The following is a 20,196-nucleotide window of genomic DNA, read 5'->3' as shown; positions in this document are numbered from 1 at the left end:
AGGCCAGTATTCTTCATAATTTTTTTGTTGAGTCCAGTCTGATTTTTTTTTAAAGCAAACGTGTAATACAATATAGCATGTACCTCTAATCCAAGCCTTGTCTTCAGTCTTAGGGTATCTTGGTATAGTGAGTAATGGCTCTTCCATCTTCCTTTCATAACTTTCTTCCATTTGGTGGTTGCTGTCATGATGTCATAAATACATACACTGTGTACACTATATTATTGCGTTCTAAGTGCTTTAGAACAAAAACAATAAAATTATGAACTCTGTCAGAAATAAATTTCCAGCATGCAGTATAAATGTTGAGAGCTAGGAATCCGGGTCAGAGTCAGGTTGGAGTCGGAGACCAGGCAATGTCTGATGATGTAGCAGGCCAAAGTCTGTGTGGCTACCCATACAACTTCTCGGGGCAACCCTTGGGGTTAAATGGGGTGCTTGGTCGATCAGAAGGTTGCAGCGTACTGTCACTCGGGGTGTCTTGGGCAGCACTTCCTTCAGCACCTGCTCTCCATAGTGCTTCCTGGCTGTGCATTTGCATAGTATTCTGGGTGCTATTGTGGGAGTATCAACCATCCAGTTTCTGCAGACTCTGTTTCTAGTCCCTGGGCCCTTACAGGAAAAAGGATTCTCAGATAAGACCCGGAGGAGATGAGATGAATCCAGAGTCTGATCACCTTTAGGAGATGCTACTTGAATGTTAACTAAATTACAGTATAAATAAAAATTCACAGCATCAGAAAGCAGGAAGTCCTGAACTAAAGCATTTGTGAGATGTGACATGCTCCCTTATGCACAAGAAAGGTAGTCTTTATATATGAGAATTGGTGTGCTATGCTTTTCACTGTCGGAGGTTTATTGATCATATACACAATTTGTTCATTATGTTGTGCGCTTGACATTTTAAAAAATGGTGTATTTTTGCACTCAATTTATCCATCACTTTAAATTGATAAAATAAAGACTTTTGGTGTTACGCTCTTAACACGCATACTTTTGCGCACTGTGAGCAGTCTCATGGATGTCAATGATACAACTGATAAAGTGAAGAATATACATAACTCTGCAGGATAAGAGCAGGATAAGAAATTCAGCTATTTATAGTGCTTTTCATGCATGTACATTTTATGAAGAGTTCATTGTTTTTAGTCGCTTTGAATTTTGAGGTGGGTAAACATTTTAATGTTTTTCAAGTAATTGGAGCCTTGTCTTTTTGTTAAACAGAGATTGTCTTTTGAATGAACGTATTTACTGTGGTAGTGAAAAGTATGAAACTGTAGAATCAGTGCCGTGGTTCTTGAGTTTAATCACCTGCAGCCAACTAGTGCTCCTTTTTTTTAATTGGCACCTTACTTACTTTTCTAAAAATTTACATTGATTTTATTTTGAAGGTATATAATCAAAGTTATTTTTATATTTGGACTAGCAGTTGTACAATATTAACAAGTAAATGACAAACTTAGAACAGAACCAGATGTCTGCCTCTTTTCAGTTTCACAGAGCTGTTTTTCTAGTTTATTGGTTTATTTTTCTAGCATTAATAAAGAACATTTTTGAAAGTCTTCAGTAAGAAGAGAAATGATTGTCTCTCTAAAATATTCAGACAATTCTACTGTATAACCTGTTTAAATTCAGGGTGAAACTGGAAAAGATTTAATTTAATCTACAGCTGCCTTTGTCAACTTCAGTGCTGTCCTGAGTAGGGTAAATGCATGTTTTTTCATTTATTGCAAAGTATACAGAGTATACTTCTAGCAGAGTTTTACACTGGACCTTTGTAAATACTGTATCATTCAAATGCAAAAAGCCACAGCTGTTCTTGAGTGAATTTATAAAGAAGTTTTAGCTTTCAGATTACAGGGTCAGCTGGCTCTGTTTTGGTTTTTGTTTGACTTTTTTTTTTTTGGCTCTTTCCTAACCAAAGTTAATTATACAAGCTTTAGTCAAATAAGATGTGATTAATGTTACTGGCATATATATTAGCTAGGAGTGTTCTTTTGTGTGTTTTGTGTGTGTGTGTGTGTGTATAGTGTGTGTATGTATGTATGTATGTATAATAAATCTCATCATCCTTTTTATAAATCTACCTCCACAATTAGTGTCAGAGTAAAAGGTTTGAATATTTTTTGTTTTTAATCAATGCCTCCTCTCATTTAGCAGCCAATCTGAACTTTCAGGTTGTTGTTTGATAACACTGACTGCAGAAGAAGATAAGCTTTCCTAATGAGGGTTTAAAAAAATCACATATGAAAGAGAGGATTTGAGTTGATAAGCCTTTGCCCCTAGTTCCAGTTGGTATAGTACTTAATTGAAGCTCTGGTTCCTTAATAGAACCTGTAGAAATGCGATAGTGTAAATTATTACATTTCTCCAAGTACTTAGCAGAGATGCTGTGTGTCTGATAAAGCAGGATTTGCAGTTTTCCACCATCTGTCTTTATAGTCTCAATAGACTCAGGAAGAATAGGTTTTGTGGTACTGACATTTCCCATCTTCCTGCTATGTATCTCAGGATGAGCTTTGATGTATACCGGGGACGACTATTTGAAAGCTTAATTATGCAGGCTGAAAGGAACCAGTGATGACCAGTTGCATTAAGTAAACAAATTTAATGCACTCTTAGATGTAATTTATATTTTTGTATGTAGTGGAGAGGAAACCCCAAATCTGTTCTATCATCTTCATAGTAACATATATGTAGTCTGCATGTGTGAATCACTGTCCACTTGGACAATTGAAAAGAACTTTTTTACATTTGGACATTTGACAAGGGCCAACTGTAATAATCATTGAGCCCATGTGTGTGTTTATCGTGTTTGTGATCAGCTTCCTGCTGATTTAATCATAACATGAATGCTCATAATAGAATTGTATAACTTCACAAGTAAAACTTTTTATATAGTGTTTTCTTTAATGTTTTCCCAGCTCTTATTATATAATCTTTTCTCTGTATGGTATGTTGAAACATTAATTATACTATGTTTATCATAAACCTGAGGCTTGAACTAAGCCAACAAGATACTAACACATTTGAGCTTGGTGGGATTACAGGGGGGTTGGCCACATGGTGCTAATTCTTTTCCATTTTTTATATTTTTAAATATAAGAGAATAACACATGAATATGTCCGATGGTTTTGACCATCACAGATACCTTCAGAAGAAAATGTTTGCATATTATGTGTGTAGATATAATTTTTGTAAAGAACAATAATTTCATTATATTTGTGCTGGGAGAACCTGGTGAATGTTTTTTGCGGCAATTCTGTGGAAAAACTTTCCTAAATTCATTTATCAGCGTTTTTGTCTTTGAAATTTCACGTGAGCCCCAGGTTGGACCAAGATAGAAGCATTGAGGGATGTTTGCCCTTTGATTCCACCTCCAGAAGTGGTATGGTGGGAGCTGTTCAAGACTTGCTCTTTTTCTTAATTTCTCTGCAATTTATTTTCTTGTCAGCTTCTCTTTCTATGTCTCCTCCCTTCTGTTTCCCCTAAACCCACTCACTAGATGCCTTGATTAGTCTAAAGACCCTAATTGACCCTACTGATATTGGAGCTCACACAACTCTTCAATGACCTGCAGTCTTACTGCTGGATTCTATGTTTTATCATTTCCTTAGGGCTTGATTTTTCAGAGGTCTTCAGTGAGAGTTGTGGGTGTAAGTGTTGCTGAAAATGAGGCACTTGATCAGTTTGTACGAGGAGCAGCCATCCTTTCTGCTTACTGATGAGATAGAGATGATCTATATGAGGGGAGGGAAAACCAGCTAGGAATCCAAAGGAGTGCTGTTGTGCTAAACACAGCACTGCAGCAACTACAGGGATTTGATGATCTAAGAAACTTTTTTCTTTTCTCCCATTTAAGACTGCCCTTGGTTGAGCTATAGAGCCATTTCCTTCCATTTTTTTTAAACTTGTTTTCTGTTGCTTGCAGAAAGGGGAACAGGTCAGTGTAAAGTTCAAACTATAATATCTTAGGGATTTCCTGCCTGGGTTTTGAAGATTATGGTTTATCATAATTTGAAGATATTTGTTTCCATCCGCCACAGGAAGAAGTGCGTTTGACTCTTGTGGTTCCGTCAAACCCTATGGTTCTATGATTGTTCCATTTGATTATGAAAGATAAAGTAAATATTTTGCCACCCTACATTTGTTTGAAGGATTCTGCTTTTTACTGTTGATCTTTTCTATGGTTTTAAACTGTTTAATCTCTCGTTCTGGCCTGCCCTGCTTGAGCATGAATGTAATATGTGGAAATGTTCCATTCAGTAAGTAACATAGCATAGTTTTTGTAGGTGAATGGCTTTTATGCAAATAATCATCACTCTTAAAAATATTAATCCTGAACAGTTAATCTTCAGTGCTTGGGGGTCTGTAACTTTTAATAGCTCTGAAAAATGTGTTTTTTCTGGCTGTTTCATGTACATTAGCCTTTTTACTTTTTAAACTCTTCAAACATAATATTGGTTAATAATCTAGAGGAAGACGTAAAGAGCCCACTTATTTAATTTGCAAATTATGTTAAATTCAGAGTGTTTCAAACACTAAGTGAAGGCCGGGTAGTAGAAGTATACACTGTACAGATGCAGAAAAGTTAAAAATATGGGGAGGAATTACCAAAATTGAGATGCAACTATCTAAATTCAAGGCAATATCTGAGGAGGAAAATATTTTAAAAATGAAGATATTTAATGTGATGGGAGATATTTAGTAAATAGTTGTTTTTTCTTTTTTTAAATTACAACTATCTATCGTCATGATAGAGAGAAAATTGGATATGAGCTTGCTGTGAGAGGAGAGCGGATTTTAAAATTATTTTAAAGCGAAATTAGTGTAGTTTTGTGATGCAGTACTCGGAAGTGTCACATCGGACATCAGCGATGTCCTCCTTTTATTTGTCACTGGAGATTTGGTAGCTATTATATTTCATTCATTTCTGGGTACTTCAATATAAAAAGATGCTCATAAACTGGAAATAATTCTGAGATGAGCAACACAAGTAATTATGGTTCTGGAGGTATTTCTTTGAGCAACGTTTAGCCAAATTAAATATATTTATTATGGAGAGAGGAGCAAGGTGATATGCTGTGTTCCTGCTAGGTGTTCTTGTTTACACTTTTTTTTAATGGAAAATTGAATTTTTAACTAATTTTTTTATGATCTCTGCTTTCCACAGAATTTAACTTTTTTTCATCAATACAATTTTTTTCTGTTTAGATCTGCTGCTGCTGCGTCTTATGGGAGTGATAGGTTCATTGCCTCATGTTGCTATTTGGGAAGCATTAGGCACCCAAACTATAACTCCAATGGGGCAATTTCCAAACAGAAGTATTTCAGATTTCAGTCCAATATTTTCATTATATATTTCAATTTTTGACACAAAAAGCAAAAATTTCCATGGGGGAAGAAAACCCCATTTTATTATTTATTTCTATTACTATAGGGCTAGGCACTGAATAAAGATACAGCAAAAAGATGGTCCCTGCCCCAGACAGCTTACTGTCTAAGTCTGAGACAAGTCACGAGATGGGAACTGACAGACAGAATGGAGAGTGTAAGGAAATGAGACAACGTGGGTTAGTATGATAGGCAGTGGTCTCAGCATGCCAGTGGCCTAACTGTTACTCTTTTTTTATAGGCATTACAGAAAAGAAGAGTTAAGAAGTTTTGAAGGAAGATAAGGTAGCTTTGTGGATATTTATGAGGAGCTCCTTCCAAGCATGAGGGCAGCATGGGAGAAAGCACAAAGGTCCTTGTTTGAATATTTAATAAGTGGGTGATGGAGGCAGGAGTTAATGTCTTGATGTTGAAAGAGAGTTAATAGGTAGGGTAGGGATAGGCTGTGAAGGCCCTTGAAAGTGAAGACAAGTAGCTTATGTCTGATGCAATAGAGAAAGGGGAACCAGTGGATGAATGCAAAGAGCGGATGAAGACATGGTTAAAGTGACTGGCTAGAAAAATTATCTTTGCATCAATATTCTGAATGGATATGAGTGGTGCAAGGTTGCATTTGTCAATACCAGAGAAAAGGATGTTGCAGTAATTGAGGCATGGTGTGATGAGACTCTGGATGAGAGTTTTAGCTGTGTGAATGGATAGGAAAGGCTATATATAGAGATGTTATACATAAAGAACTGACAAGATTTAGATATTGCTTGGATATGAGCACGTTCCTAGAAATAATTCCTAGTCAAAGATGACACCTGGATTAAAGGCCTGAGTGACAGGTAGGATGATGGTGTTGTCCACAATGATCAAGAAAAGAGGTAAGCAGTATGGGTTTTGGGGGGAAATTTATGGCCTCTGTTTTAGCAGTGTTCAGCTTGAGCTGGCAGCTAGACATCCACAAGTAGGTGTCCGAGAGAGAGGCTATGATTTTTAGTATGGACAGAAAGAGACAGGTCTGGAGTAGAGGTAGATCTGTGACTTATCTGCATAGAGATGGTAGTAGAATTTGTTTGCAGTTGAGATTGTCCAAAGGTCAGCTGTAGAGGGAGAGAGAAGAGAAGGGGGCCAAGAACATAGCCCTGAGGAAGTAACACAAGGTAGGAAGGAGGATGCTCTGAAGGAGCAATTGGAGAGGTAGGAGGAGAAACTGGAGAAGACAGAATCATGGAAGCTAAGGGAGAACAAGATTTCAGGAAGAAGAGTGATTGATTGTGTTGAAAGTGATTGACAGATCAAGGAGTGTGAGGCTGGAGTACTAGTTCTCCACTTTGTCTAGGGACAGGTCATTAGAGACTTTGGCAAGAGTAGTTTCAGTGGAGTATGAGAGGCAGAAGCCATATTGAAGAGGGTCTAGGATGAAGTTGGAAGAGAGGAGCTTAAGGAAGCAATTGTAAACAGTGTGTTCAATAAGCTTAGAGATAGAAGGGAGATGGGGCAGGAGTTGGAGAAGCAAATAGGGTGAAGGATATGTATTTTTTTTTTTTTTAAGATGGGAGAGACTAGATCATGTTTGTATCGTGAGGGGAAAGAACCAGAGGAGGCTGAGAGGTTAAGGAGAAGAGGAAGGGAAGGAATGAGAGTAGGCACAATGATAGTCAGGAGATGAGATGTGGTGTGTGGGGCAAATGAAGGGGTGAGAGGAGGAAACCAGCTGACAAAATTCTGTGCCTCTACTTTTTGGTGTCTTCAGTAACACCAGTAGTAAGAGGGAACTGAGGAAGGGTTGCAGTCACCCTGTCCTTTATGCCCTCATATGGGACAACAAAGAGGCATACAGTGCATGCATGGCCCAATGGACATTGCTAATCAAAACATTCTGGTCTTGTGCACATGAGGCTGCACCTGCACTCATGCTGACCACATTATCCTGAAGAACCATAGTTATTGTAGGGTAAGTAACCATTCTTTGTTTAGCTAGGAAGATGGCAGAACTGAAAGAGGAGAATGAGTTTGAGAGAAGGCGTTCATCTTGGTCATAGGATTTCTGCCAGACACATTCTGAAGAGTGAGAGCAGGAACAGAGGAAACTGATATTGTGGGTGGCATGGTGGACCTTGTGATGGAAGAAAGGGGCAAAGAGTTGAGAATGGAGAATACTGAAGCATGAAGTAAATAAATCACCATATCAGTGTGGGAGAGGGTCTGAGAACAGATGAGAAGTCACCAGTGCTGATTGACCAGATTTCATGCAAAAGACTGAGTGACAGGGCATTGAGAAGGAACTTGATGGTCAATTCTGAAAGGAACCAGATGATCAGAGAGGAGGAGCGACTCAGCAACCGAGAGAGAGAAGTGCTTGGTGAAGATGCAGTTGAGTGAATGGTTTTTTTAGTGCATGGGAGAGTTGAACCTAGGTTGCAGGTAAAACGAAGACATGAGGATGAGTAAACGTACATCAAAGGGCTCAGATGGGTCATCAGTATGGAAACTGGAGCCACTGAGGATAAGGCTGAAGGGGAGGAATGGAGTGGACTGTAGATGACAGCAGAAGGGAAAAGTTGGTTATAGTGCTGTTCTAGGAGGAGAAGGAATGGGAAGGGAGAGGAAGAAGGGGTTGGCAGTATCAGGGATGGGAGCAGAGAAACCCAGCACCACCTCCATAGTCTGATCCAGGGTGGGGTGTGGGAGCAGTTGACAAACTCTAATCGGGACATTTCCTAATAGAGTAGGCTCTTATTCTGAGAAATAATCTCTCACGAGAAACAAAGTATGTAGACTTTTAAAACTAGTCTGGACCAAACGTTATATGGACAAATGCAAATGGTTCTTACCTGTAATGTTTTTTAAAAAAATTTAATATTGGGAGAGTTGAGGTTAATTTTTAACATATTTAGGTAAATCAACTTACCTCATCTGGTCAGTGTGGGGGTTTGTATAAACAGGAAATAACCAGCAGCTTGGTAACTGCATCCTTCCACTCTAGCAGAGACAATTCAGTTTTATCAGATGGCTACAGATTACATGGGTGTAACCACACCTTGCCCACTCTGGGTTTTAGGACTCTCCCTTTTGACCAAACTGACCTCTGCCAGGTTCATCACCACACAGCATGGTGATGGACATGGACTCCACAGTATCTTTGACAGGTTTTCTAGGCCTTTAATTTTTCTCTTTCTGACTTCTTTAAGGACAGAAATTCTTCTCCTTTCCTCAGAAGCATCCAACACCTCTTGTCCCAAACAACTGGTCCATGCTTCGGTTAAAATAGATGAAACTGAGCATAAAGTTTATTTGGCATTGGACTAAAAATCCAGAAAACCACAATAAAAATGAAATCAAACAAAATAAAATTGACTTTAATATTAAACTTTGATACGCATACAGTAGATAGCTAAGGTCTGATTCTTTGTTTACAATGCGTAAGTCATGATGTAAGATTTTTAGCTTGCTTAGGAAATATAGTGATCTTCATAAAAGCAGCATGTTTTGTTTCTTTGTTCACCTTTGGGGTTCCAACAAAGTGTCTTTCCGTGGCTGATATCTCACTATGTAACAAGAGAACCTCATGTTTATAGTTCTTTTAGATTGTGAAATCTTCATTAACCTGTTGCTGGTACCTGGATTACTTTTCTTGCTGAGCTAATGCCTAGAAAATATTAAAATCAGATTGTTCTGTACATTGGGTCTTCTTCCTAGAAGATGGCAGAATCTGATCCCCAAAGGATACAGGCTCAATATCTAACTTGTCAACATTTTAAAATACCTTTCTCTGATATTAATTTGATAAATCTGTCAACCCTTTAAAACATGGCTAAAATCCCAATTTCTCATTTTAGTGATCTACTTTGTGGTGTGCTGGATCACAGAAACCCCCTTGGGGCTGCCAACTGATGTGCCACGACTACTTCTGCCCCTGCTTTCCTGCCCTGGCAGCTTGGGACCTCAGTGCCCTGCCTGGTATGAGCCAGACCCAGGTCTGAACCATGTCCCCTAACAGCTGTAGGCTTAATTGAAAGCAGCTTAAGAAGTGTTCTTGTCTTTAACACTCAGATGCCCAACTCTCAGTGGGGTCCAAACCCCAAATAAATCCTTTTTACCCTGCATAAAGCTTATGCAGGATAAACTCAAAAATTGTTCGCCCTCTATAACACTGATAGAGAGATATGCACTGCTGTTTGCCCCTCCCCCCCCGGTATTAATATGTACTTTGGGTTAATTAATAAGTAAAAAGTAGTTTTTTTAAAATACAGAAAGTAGGATTTAAGTGGTTCCAAGTAGTAACAGACAGAACAAAGTGAATTACCAAGCAAAATAAAATAGAACACGCAAGTCTATGGCTAATACAGTAAGAAAACTGAATACAGATAAAACCTTGCCCTCAGAGGTGTTCCAGTAAGCTTGCTTTTACAAACTAGTCTCCTTCTAGTCTGGTTCCAGCAATCACTCTCACCTCCTGTAGTTACTGTCCTTTGTTCCAGTTTCTTTCAGGTATCCTTTGGGGGTGGAGAGGCTATTTCTTGAGCCAGCTGAAGACAAAATGGAGGTGTCTTCCAGGGATTTAAATAGACTTTCTCTTGTGGGTGGATACCCCTCCCTCCCCCATGTAGAATTCCAGCTACATGATGAAGTTTTGGAGTCTCATGGAAAAGTCACATGTCCATGCATGACTCAAACTTACAGGTAACAGCCATGGTTCACATGCTACCTTTAATGTCCTCAAATAGACTTCTTATGTGGACTGGAGCCTTCCAAGATCCATGTCCGTTAACTGCTTCTTGACTGGGCACTTAACTTGCAAATTCCTTTCTAAAGAAGCTGACCAAATGCCTTACTAAGGCTATTTAAAATCAAACAAGTGTACAGCCAATATTCATAACTTTGAATACAACAAATAGGATGAATATATTCAGTAGATCATAACCTTTACATAGATATGTTACATGGCATACGTAGCACAAAACATATTCCAGTTATGTCATATATACATTCATAAGCATATTTCCATATAGCCTTATGCGGTGCACCATCACATACTTCTATTATGTTTCTTTAGATGATGTGACGCACACTAATCTGATTTCTCTGACAACTCTGTTTATGTCTAGGATTTTTGCTAGTTGTACTCTGCTGACAAAAGAAAAATGGGCAATGCTGATCAATATACATCCCAGGAACCAAACCAAAGCTGCTTACATGTGTGGGGGGAAGTCCCTTTTTGGGGGGAAGGGTGAAAAACTCCATGTCAATTAAGCATGAAAATATTTTCAGATCTTCTTGCTTACATATATTAGAGTCTCTGAGAAGTGCAGTCCTATTCAAAAGTACTTGCCAGCATTTAGAGTAATTCTATATAAAATGCTTCAGAGAAGCCAGGGGGCTGCTGTGTGTATTCCAATTGATTTAAAGTTTATTTTAATACGAGTATATTAATTATCAGGTGCTCCAAAAGGTCAGCATTTGACTAAGTGTAGATATTGGTTTGAACATGTTGAGGTTCTTCCCTCTCTACCTTCCCCATTAAAGTTCTGTGGTCCTCTGTTCACAAACAATCCCTTCTTTAAGAGGCCTCCCACCTAGTACTGGTCTGTGGCAAAGTTGGAGGAAAAGTCTGGGCCTTCTATTTTCTATTTCCCTGATACACTGAAGAGAAGAAAACGGCTGTTTCCAACACTTAGTGATTTGAGCAAGGAGGGACCCTTGGCATGCTCTTCTTAGTGAATGGGGATGACCGACTTCTCCCGTCTTTCTCTTTCTGGGGGTGGGGGCGCTCAGGGTTACTCTTCTCTAGGGAGTGGGGAAAGTACAGACCTTCCTGTCTCTTCCAGACCTGTCTACGTTGGTGAGGCGCAAAGCTGAGGAACAAATTACATAAAACGTGCATTGAATCAGCATGTGTCAGGCAGGAAATTTTGTATAAAATTTGAAATATGGGGTGCTCTGCTACACCCAGCCCCAGATTCACTTATCCCTTGTTCATTAGTTACCGTTCTCCCTCCTCTTCCCCGTTATCCCCAGTATATCCCCCTATATCTATTGATGCTTCTGTTGTGCCCCTTGCTTCCTTCTGCTGCCATTATGCCCTCCCACACCCACTTTATCCCTTTTGAAGATAAAATGTGCATACACATGCATCAGTAATTTCTAAAAATTGCTTCACATGGGTAAAACAGAGTGCTAGTAGAAAGAACATCACCACCAGCAGCCTGGTTCCATGCTGGTTCTAGCCAGCAAATAAATAAGCAGTGCTATTTCTGTGGAAGTGAAATGACTATTTTGTTTCTCCTTTGAACAGGTTGCCCCTAATGATGAAGCTGTGGTAACATTGCTTTGTGAATGGGCTGTGAGCTGTAAAAGATCAGGCAAACACAGGGCGATGGCTGTGGCAAAACTCCTGGAGAAGAGGCAAGCAGAAATTGAGGCAGAAGTAAGTTATTCTTTCTCATTTTAGAATAATTGTTGCCAGTGCACTTAAAATGAGTAGTTGAGGAGAAATTAGCTTGATACAACATAGAGTTTTTAAACTGTTGAATCAGACTTGGCAAATTGGATGTTATGCCACCAGTTTATGGTTCTTGAATCGCGTCTTAACTTGAATGATGAAGAAGCTTCTGAATAAAAATAAACCTTAAACTAGCTTCAGTTAGCTTAATTACTATTTTTTTTCCTGTCATGGTTTGCTTTTGTGTATTAGGAGTTTATATATAGTTCTGTGTGTGGAGGCTTGCCATCTATTGTCCCTTGAAGAAATTAGAGTGTTAAACTGTGTTGACAGGTGCAAGATTATGCATACTAAAGATTGTGCTCTGATGGCCTACAAAATCTGGAGAATTCTACAAACCAAGTGGGCAATTCTGAACCAAAATAATGTGTCTTAAAGAGAACCATACATTATGTAAAACTGCCTAAGTTTGGTTTTTTTTTTTTTTTTTTTTTTTTTTTTTTTTTTTTTTATTGAATCTGGGAGAACAGCGAAAATGTTTCACATAGCCTCAGGGCTGTGTCCTTGGCTGGTGTAAAAGGTGTGTCTTTATTGTGATAAATGGATCTAAGCCAATTTACATCAGTTAACATTTGGCTCATAATATTTGTTTAGCTCCTCTATAACTCTTTTCTTTATAAAATTAAACCTCTCCACATTGGGGATCAAATGGAGATGCCATTGGTACTTCAGTTAATTGTTAATCTAATAATTGAGTACCTCAGATCCTGTAATGTGGTAGCCCATTGGTAAATATTGACTTTTTAATGGTCATTAGTGTAAATTTTTTTTTAAGCCATGTCGAACAGACTGTTTCAATAGATGGTCCTACTAACAAAGTTTAGCATAAGAGGTATCCAAAAGTAGGAGGCAAGACTGTATTGATTTAAGATGCAACAGTCTTTTTAATGCAGCCAGAGTACTCTTATAGAAGTGCTTCTTCCACCGGAACTGGCCACAGATAGCACCATACACACAAACATATTTTTACTTTCATTCTTCATACTCCCTGTGCTCCTTCAAGCTACCTCCGGCCCTGCTGCCCAGGGGGGGAAGGGAGAACTCATTATACCAGTAATGGGTAATGCACACAAAAGAAGAAAATTAATTTCCTTTGTTAAAGCTGTAATTATAGCCTGTTTGTGTAATCAATCCAGAAAATTAAGTTTGTTTGAATTTTACTAAAACATTTTAACTAAATGTTTTATGCAAGTGGTGATTCTATCCAATTCTCATGCACATCTTTTCCATAATTATTATATAACTCTTAAATGAGCACTTTAGAAGTACCGAAGATAGACAGAGGTGGGAAAATGCTTTATTTCAGTAGTGCTTCAGTGGGATTTCTGGATATTTGGGTGGTGAGAAGAAAGAGAAACACTGTCACATTTAGAGTTGCATGATATGCTAATTGGTTTTTTTCCCCCACTATGTAGAGATGTGGTGAGTCAGAAGTGTTGGATGAAAAAGAATCTATTTCTTCAGCTTCTCTCCCTGGATCCAGTCTTCCTGTCTTTCAGAATGTCCTACTGAGGTTTTTAGATACGCAGGCTCCCTCATTATGTAAGTATTAATTCATCTCTGTTGCAAAATAGGACAAGAGCAATTGGTCTTGTGTCCAGCTGCTGAATTTATTCTGCTTTGTCAGAGCATGTGCTGCTAATTTGCAGTTTCCAGTATGGTCCCCTCAACCCATTTTCACTATCATAATTTTCCAAAATGTTTTGTTTTTGTGCTGAAATCTTCCCATGCTTTCTGTGCCCAAAGGTGAATTTTTGGAAAACTTTTATCCATGTTTGAATTTCAGTATGAGGATGGGAAAGATACACTTTTCATGCATAATACATAATATAAAGTATTGATTTCATGAGGAATTCAAAATGGCTGACTTTTGTTTGGTATATAATTAGTTCTCAGTGCTTAACTTGAAAAGAAAATTGGTCAGAAAATTGATTATAAGCAATTGGGAATTTTTTTTTAAATTTTTTTTTAGTGGGCATGCTAAGTAGCCATCAAAAATTTCTTAACCTAATGAAACTCCTTTATGATGTTTCATAACAGTTTCTCCTGACTCAGAAGCCTGACATGGACTGCTGACACTTTTTGCATGAAGGAGATTATACATTTTTTTGTAGGAACACACATAGTACAATCCTTCAACAATGTACTCCCTTAGCAACAGGAAACTGTGTTATAGAGTTTGTTATAAAATCTGCATTTAGGTGCTAATGGTCTCATTTTGGTGAGGACTACCCAGGGCTTTAGTAAACACTTCTTGGTGTATACAGTCTCAGGGACTGGGATCTGTTTTTGCTGTTTTAGATGTTATGTTGGATTCCTGTCACTAGATGCTGCTCTTCTGGACTTCTCCTGTTGGACACAGAGACCATATGTGGATGTTTGGGCAAACTGCCCCCAGTTCCTTCTCTACCTCGTTGGCCTGAGACAGAGCTCTAGCTTGCCTGCCTTGAGTGTGCCTCGGCTATTTCGTGTTTTTTTTATAGTAGTTGGTTAAAATTAGTTAGTTGTTAGTAGTGAGAGGATTCCCCCCCATCTTTCTTGTTGGGGAGCCTTGTCTTCCTGGTAGGGCATGCCTGGCTTGCCAGGCTTCAAACACTGCTTCTCTTGCTGAGAGGCTATACCTGTGAGCAACGGCCACTCTAAGTGTGTCCATTGTTTGGGGGAGCCCCATGTCACCAGAAGTGCAATTGCTGTCTAGCTTTCAATTCAAGGGCAAGAAAGAACTAGGAGATTAAGCTCAGACGGTTAGTGATGGAGTGCTCAGTTCAACCATCCTCTGAGTCAGGTCAGGAGCCCACACCCCATACATCTGTCTCCAGACAGATCCAGTTCCCCTTATCTCTTGATGCAGGGCTCCTAAGAAGGGGAGGTCATAGGAGGCTTCTGAGGGCTCCCAAAAAGTGGGGTACAGATTCTCTTCTGAAGGAGCCTGCTCCAAAAAAGCCTAGGTTGCCTGTAAGATCTACAATCTCTTAAGCCTTGATCACTTAGCTTGGTACCACTGAGTCAAAGGACTCCTCCTCCAGTACCGGAAGATCTGGAAAGTCCTGGAGCTTGAGGGAGACATATGGCTCCAACAGGGCTTCAGTCCCCTCTACCAGGTAGGAGGGCAAGCATAAGCATCCTGGTGTGCTATTGTCAAGCTCAGTCCTGCTTTTGGCACTTATTCATTTGGCACCCTTGCTAACGAGCAAGCAACTATGCCATTCTCCATTGGTGTCTACATCGCTATGCCCGTCATCAGCAGAACCATCAGCTTTGGCTACTATGTCCTTGGCTGCTGCATCGTTATCGATTCCATACTCAGTACCGCAAGAGTTTAGATATTTGAGGGACCTGTCCATGATGGATGAGCCAGAATCCCCAATTCTCATGTGTAGTGAGCATCTTTCTGTACCAACACCTCGATCTCCAGACTTCTACTGTACCCTAGGGCTCCTACATTGGATGTTTTTGGGGAGAATGAAGGAGACTCTCAGTCAATCTCCATTATATCAGTTTAGGGTCATGCCCCCCCCCCCCCGCCATATCCTGTCAGGAATCCATTCTTCAAGTTGCAGGGAAGATCATGACTGTCATCAAGGTTGGTGGAACCAGCCCTGCTTGCCACCTCCACTCCCATGTGCCCCCCCTTCCCTGATGGCAGTACTGAGGTCCCTGGGCTGCTTACCAACAGAAATTCTCCAGACCACAAGTACTATCTCAAAGTGAGACTAGAGTTGTTCAGTCCTCTCCTCCTCAACACGGGAGGATGCCAGGGTGGATAATGAGGTTACCCCTCAAACACCCATTTCATCCTCGTCTCCAGATGAAATGGTTATGTTTCCACCACCTTTCATGGCTGATGATTCACTAAGAAGGAAGATTAGTTTTTGGCCCTTGACCGACAAGATCTGTATTTCCATATAGTGGTACACTCTTTGCACAGGAAATATCTATAATTCACTATAGGCCAGGATTATTTTCAATACAAAGTGCTTCCCTTTGGTCTGTCCTTTGCCCCAAGGGTGTTTTCAAGGTTCTGGTGATAGTGGCTTCTTATCTCTGACAGGAGGCAATCTTCGTCTTCCTGCATCTTCAGAACAGGCTACTCAAGGACCATTCTTACGAAGCAGTGCTCTCTTCAATCCAAACTGCTCTTGCTTCATTCCAAGAGTTGTGTCCTAGCTAAATGTGAGAAAATCCACATTAACCCCTGTAAAGAGCATAGTTTATAGGGGCTTCTTTGGACTCACTGACAGCTAGAGCCTACCTTCCCTCAGACAGGTTTGTAGTCTTGTTAGGTTTGGTATGGACAATTCATGTGAATCATCAGACCACTGTAAAGAACTATCTTCAGCTCTTGGGACACATGGCAGCTTGTACTTTTGAGACTGATTGCACAAAGCTACCTCTCCATAGCTTTCAAAGTTGGCTCAGAACAACCTATTTTCCAGTCAGACACATCTTGGCTAGACTGGTGATGGTTCCTCTTTAAGTGGTCAGTTAAGGTCAATTTGGCTGCAATATCATTCTTTCTTCTGGCTATAGAGGGAGTTTCCATATTTGCTCATCCTATATCATGTAGGTTTATTAAGGGTTTCAGGACGCTCTACTCCCAGACAAAAGACCCCACCCCGACCTGGGACATGAACCTGGTCAGGACCGGCTCTAGGCACCAGCAAAGCAAGCACGTGCTTGGGGTGGCATGTTTCCAGGGGCGGCAACCTAGAGCCGGCCCTGGACAGGAGTCCTCGTAGCAGAAGAAGCCCTGCACGTTGATCGTGAGGGTGTCCATGTACTCGAAGTAATAAGCCAGCATCACGATCCCTGCCATGATCACCATCTGGAAGTAAAGCATACTGGTGAGCGCAGAGGGCACTGGCAGGTGTTCCGGCGGACGCGGCAGCCCTCCTCCCCAGCTGCAGCTCTGAGGGAGGAGGCGACTGGTCCCAGTCAGTAGCGGTGGCGGTGCCACCTGGGCGCAAGCTGGAGCACATGGGCAGCACAGGAGGCTGGTTAGTTGCGGGCAGTGGCTCGGCCCATGGGCTAATACCAGGCAGCTGCACCAGCATGGCCTAGGCGCAAGCCCGTGCCCGTGGGCTGCTCCAGTCAGGCAGCTGCACCAGGGCACAGGCTTGTGCACTGGGGGAGCAGATGGCGCCTAGACCTGGGCGGCAGCAGCACCAGCTCCATCCGGGCATGTGCAGGGAAAGGCTGGTACACTCCTGGGAGCAGCCCCTGGCTGCCGGAGTGGGGAGCCCAGCTGAGAAGCGGATCTGAGGGTTCTCCTCTCCAGTGGCACTGGGGCCGCAGCGTTCGGGCCAAGTCCACCTCCGGGCAGGTGCCTGACACCTCTGCCCAGCGCCAGCCTCCCGCGGGAGGGAGAGGGGTGGGAATCCCAGTCACTCTGAGCCCGCCAGCTCAGTCAGCACGAGCCCAGCTCCAAGTAGGCAACGCAGCCGCTGCTCCCGGGCTGCCAAATCTGCCACCCTTTCCCACATTAGAATTTTGTGTCTTTGTCCAAACAGCTGGAGCAATAATTGCCTGTGCTGAGCAGCTTTGTGCACAGCCTCTGCCACCACCTCCTCCACTCTAGCTGTAAATTCTTTTACAGATGTACCAATATATTCTTCAAAAAGTTATGCTCTGAGATCAGAACTCCAAAAAATAAATACAGATAACAAGTAACTTTCAGGTTGTGCCCCAAAAGGACAAAAGCCAGAGACTATAGTCAAAAAGCTCAGATGGTCTTTTACAAGGCCACACTGTTAACTTTAAATCCATTTTAAACTTGGCTTCGTTACTGCAATCAATCAGTCTGATCTCAGTTGTGAACCAGATTTGCTTGTTTTTTCCATCTCCTGCCAGAGCAAAGGAACCTCCACAGATTTTGTGTCCGTTTTACCTTTTTTCCTGTGCCATACTAACAAGATATACTCCCTACAGAAGGACTGGCTTAGCATAGCATGGAAATGTGGCACTGGAACAACAATAGGCTTGGCAGGTTCTGTCATTTTGGTAAAGAATGTGCTAAACAGGAGAATATAATTAGAAAATGGGGAAAATTATTCTTTCAAACACACATACAGCTTTGAGAAAAGTCAGATTCACTTATACAGAAAAGTTGGACTTGGAATGTAAATTATTCATAGTTTATTAGACCAAGACAAGCGTTTCTCAAACATTTCTCAATGCTTAAAATTAAATGAATACAGTAGTAGGAAATTGCTTTATTTCACTAACTACAAATTCTCTGGTTTCATTTTTTTAACAAATTTTAAACATTCAAAACAAAAGAAAACAAAAACATTGCAAAGTGCAAACGTGTAAAAGCCAAAAAAAAGGGTGGGGGCGGTGGGATGGCCAAAATTTTTTTTTGCTTGGGGTGACGACAAATGTAGAGCCAGCCCTGAATCTGGTATACAATTACTTTATGAAACATCCATTTGATTCTATGGAAACTTGTTCTTTACTCCATTTATCTGTGAAGATTTCCTTTTTAGTAGCCATCATGTTGGCCCATAGAGTTGAGGAGATTGGTGCCTTGATGGCAGATACCTGTTTTACTGTATTCTTCAAGAATAAGGGTTTTTTTTGCGCTCACATCCTAAATTCTTACTGAAGAATCTCTTGGAGTTCCATGTTAACCAGTTTATTAATCTACCAGTGATTTTCCTGAAGCCACATAACTCTTCAGGAGTCATGTTTTCATATCCTGGATGTTAGAAAGTATCTGGTCTCTTCTTGGGTAGGACCAAGCAATTTCGAAGGTCACCAAGACTGTTCTTCTCCTTTGCAGATGGATCCAAGAGATCTATGATTTTTGCTCAAAGACTATCAAGATGGATATTTGGATGTATTGTCACTTGTTATAAAACCACAGGCATTTATTATCCATAGCGTTGCTTAAAAACATAATGGTGTCTGAGATACGTAGGGCTACTCCGTGGGCTTCAGTAAGTGCTTTAAAAACGTACAATGCTGTGGTAAACTGTCCTGTATGAAAAGAATTTACTCACCTGTGCAGTAACTGCAGTGCTTTGAGATGTGTGTCCTGGTGGGTGCTCCACTACCCAGCCTCCCTTACCTTCTGCTTCAGACTTTTCTCTATGGAGATGTTTGAGTGGAAAAGGAACTTAAGGTGGTTCACCTCCACATCCCTACATAGTCTTGGTGTCTGGCATGAGGAGGCACAGGACTCATGTGCAGGCCAGGTACATGCACATCTGAAATGGCGCGCCCACAGCAAGACACATCTTGAAGAACTGCAATTACTGCACACGGTGAGTAAATTCTTCTTTCCTACATGGTAGCTTACCACAAGTCTTCCCCACAGTGTTTTCAACCAGGATGGCTGAGATCCTTCTTTCATAAGTTCAAACCAAATATCATTTGTCTTTGCAGATTGAAGGATACCCGGGGATTCATCTGCACCCTAGATATAACAGGCCAGAACTTTGATCTTCACCTGAAAACAGGGTCCCTTTCCCCCCACTATTCACCTCTTCCTGTTGATTTCCTTCTAAAATCTCTATAAACTCTTCATGAGCATTTGACTCAGTATGCTAATAAACTTCTTTTGTAAGATGCACAATACATCAATGGTCCAGCAGGGAGTTAAGTGTCTCATCTTCTGTCTGGAGGTTTGTCTCAAGGAATACTATCTTTGATTGATCTGTTCTTAACGACAAGGCCTAGAGAATATAATATTCAGCATCTATACGTAAATCCTCATGTATTTTCCATACATACATTTCACATTAATTATGATGAATAGTGTGACGTGCTTTCACTAGGCCTCTTACATTACATTCTTTTGGTGATCCCAGTGCCCTTATGTATCCCTGTACCCTCTGCTAATTGGCATCAAGAAGTACTTGGGTCACACAAACCTGTTCTCAGAGTAGGGGTGCCTAACTCGCTTGTTCTTTAGAGATTTTTTTTTTCATGTTGGGGATTTGAGAGAGCTAAATTTTGAATTATTCATTTTATGAAGTTCAGTTTTCTTAGACCTTTCTGGTGGTGGTTGAGGTATCTTCTCGTTCCTTTCTCTTTTCTATCTGAAACATAAAAACAAAAGTGTGTTGAAATCATTCAGCGTGGTACTTGTGGGGTTGCATACTGGCCTTCTTGTTAAACTTGTTGCAGAATGTATTGTACTTGAGTACTTTTGAGATACTGTGTGAGCTACTCGGTCTCCAAGAATGAGAATACTGTGCAAATGGTATCTATCAATTGAGGAAAAATGGCTATAATATAATTGTACTTTTTTAAAAGATACTTCTCTCACTCCTCTAAGTTACCACTTCTCTGCATTTGGGAGTTCTAC

General features: G+C 40.6%; 1 protein-coding gene across 2 annotated transcripts in view; it reads left to right on the top strand.

Moving 5' to 3' along the window:
- Positions 1 to 20,196, top strand: part of MED12L (mediator complex subunit 12L) — a 335,742-nt gene that overhangs the window by 76,463 nt on the left and 239,083 nt on the right. For both annotated transcript variants that reach the window (XM_043492366.1, XM_038415603.2), the window contains exons 11-12: positions 11,679 to 11,810; positions 13,301 to 13,427. In XM_043492366.1, the coding sequence (XP_043348301.1) occupies positions 11,679 to 11,810; positions 13,301 to 13,427 (259 nt within the window). The remainder of the gene's footprint in view (positions 1 to 11,678; positions 11,811 to 13,300; positions 13,428 to 20,196) is intronic.

The sequence above is a fragment of the Dermochelys coriacea genome, chromosome 9 (assembly GCF_009764565.3).
Source record: "Dermochelys coriacea isolate rDerCor1 chromosome 9, rDerCor1.pri.v4, whole genome shotgun sequence".
NCBI classification, from domain to species: domain Eukaryota; kingdom Metazoa; phylum Chordata; order Testudines; family Dermochelyidae; genus Dermochelys; species Dermochelys coriacea.
This window is presented reverse-complemented; position numbering and strand designations above follow the sequence as displayed.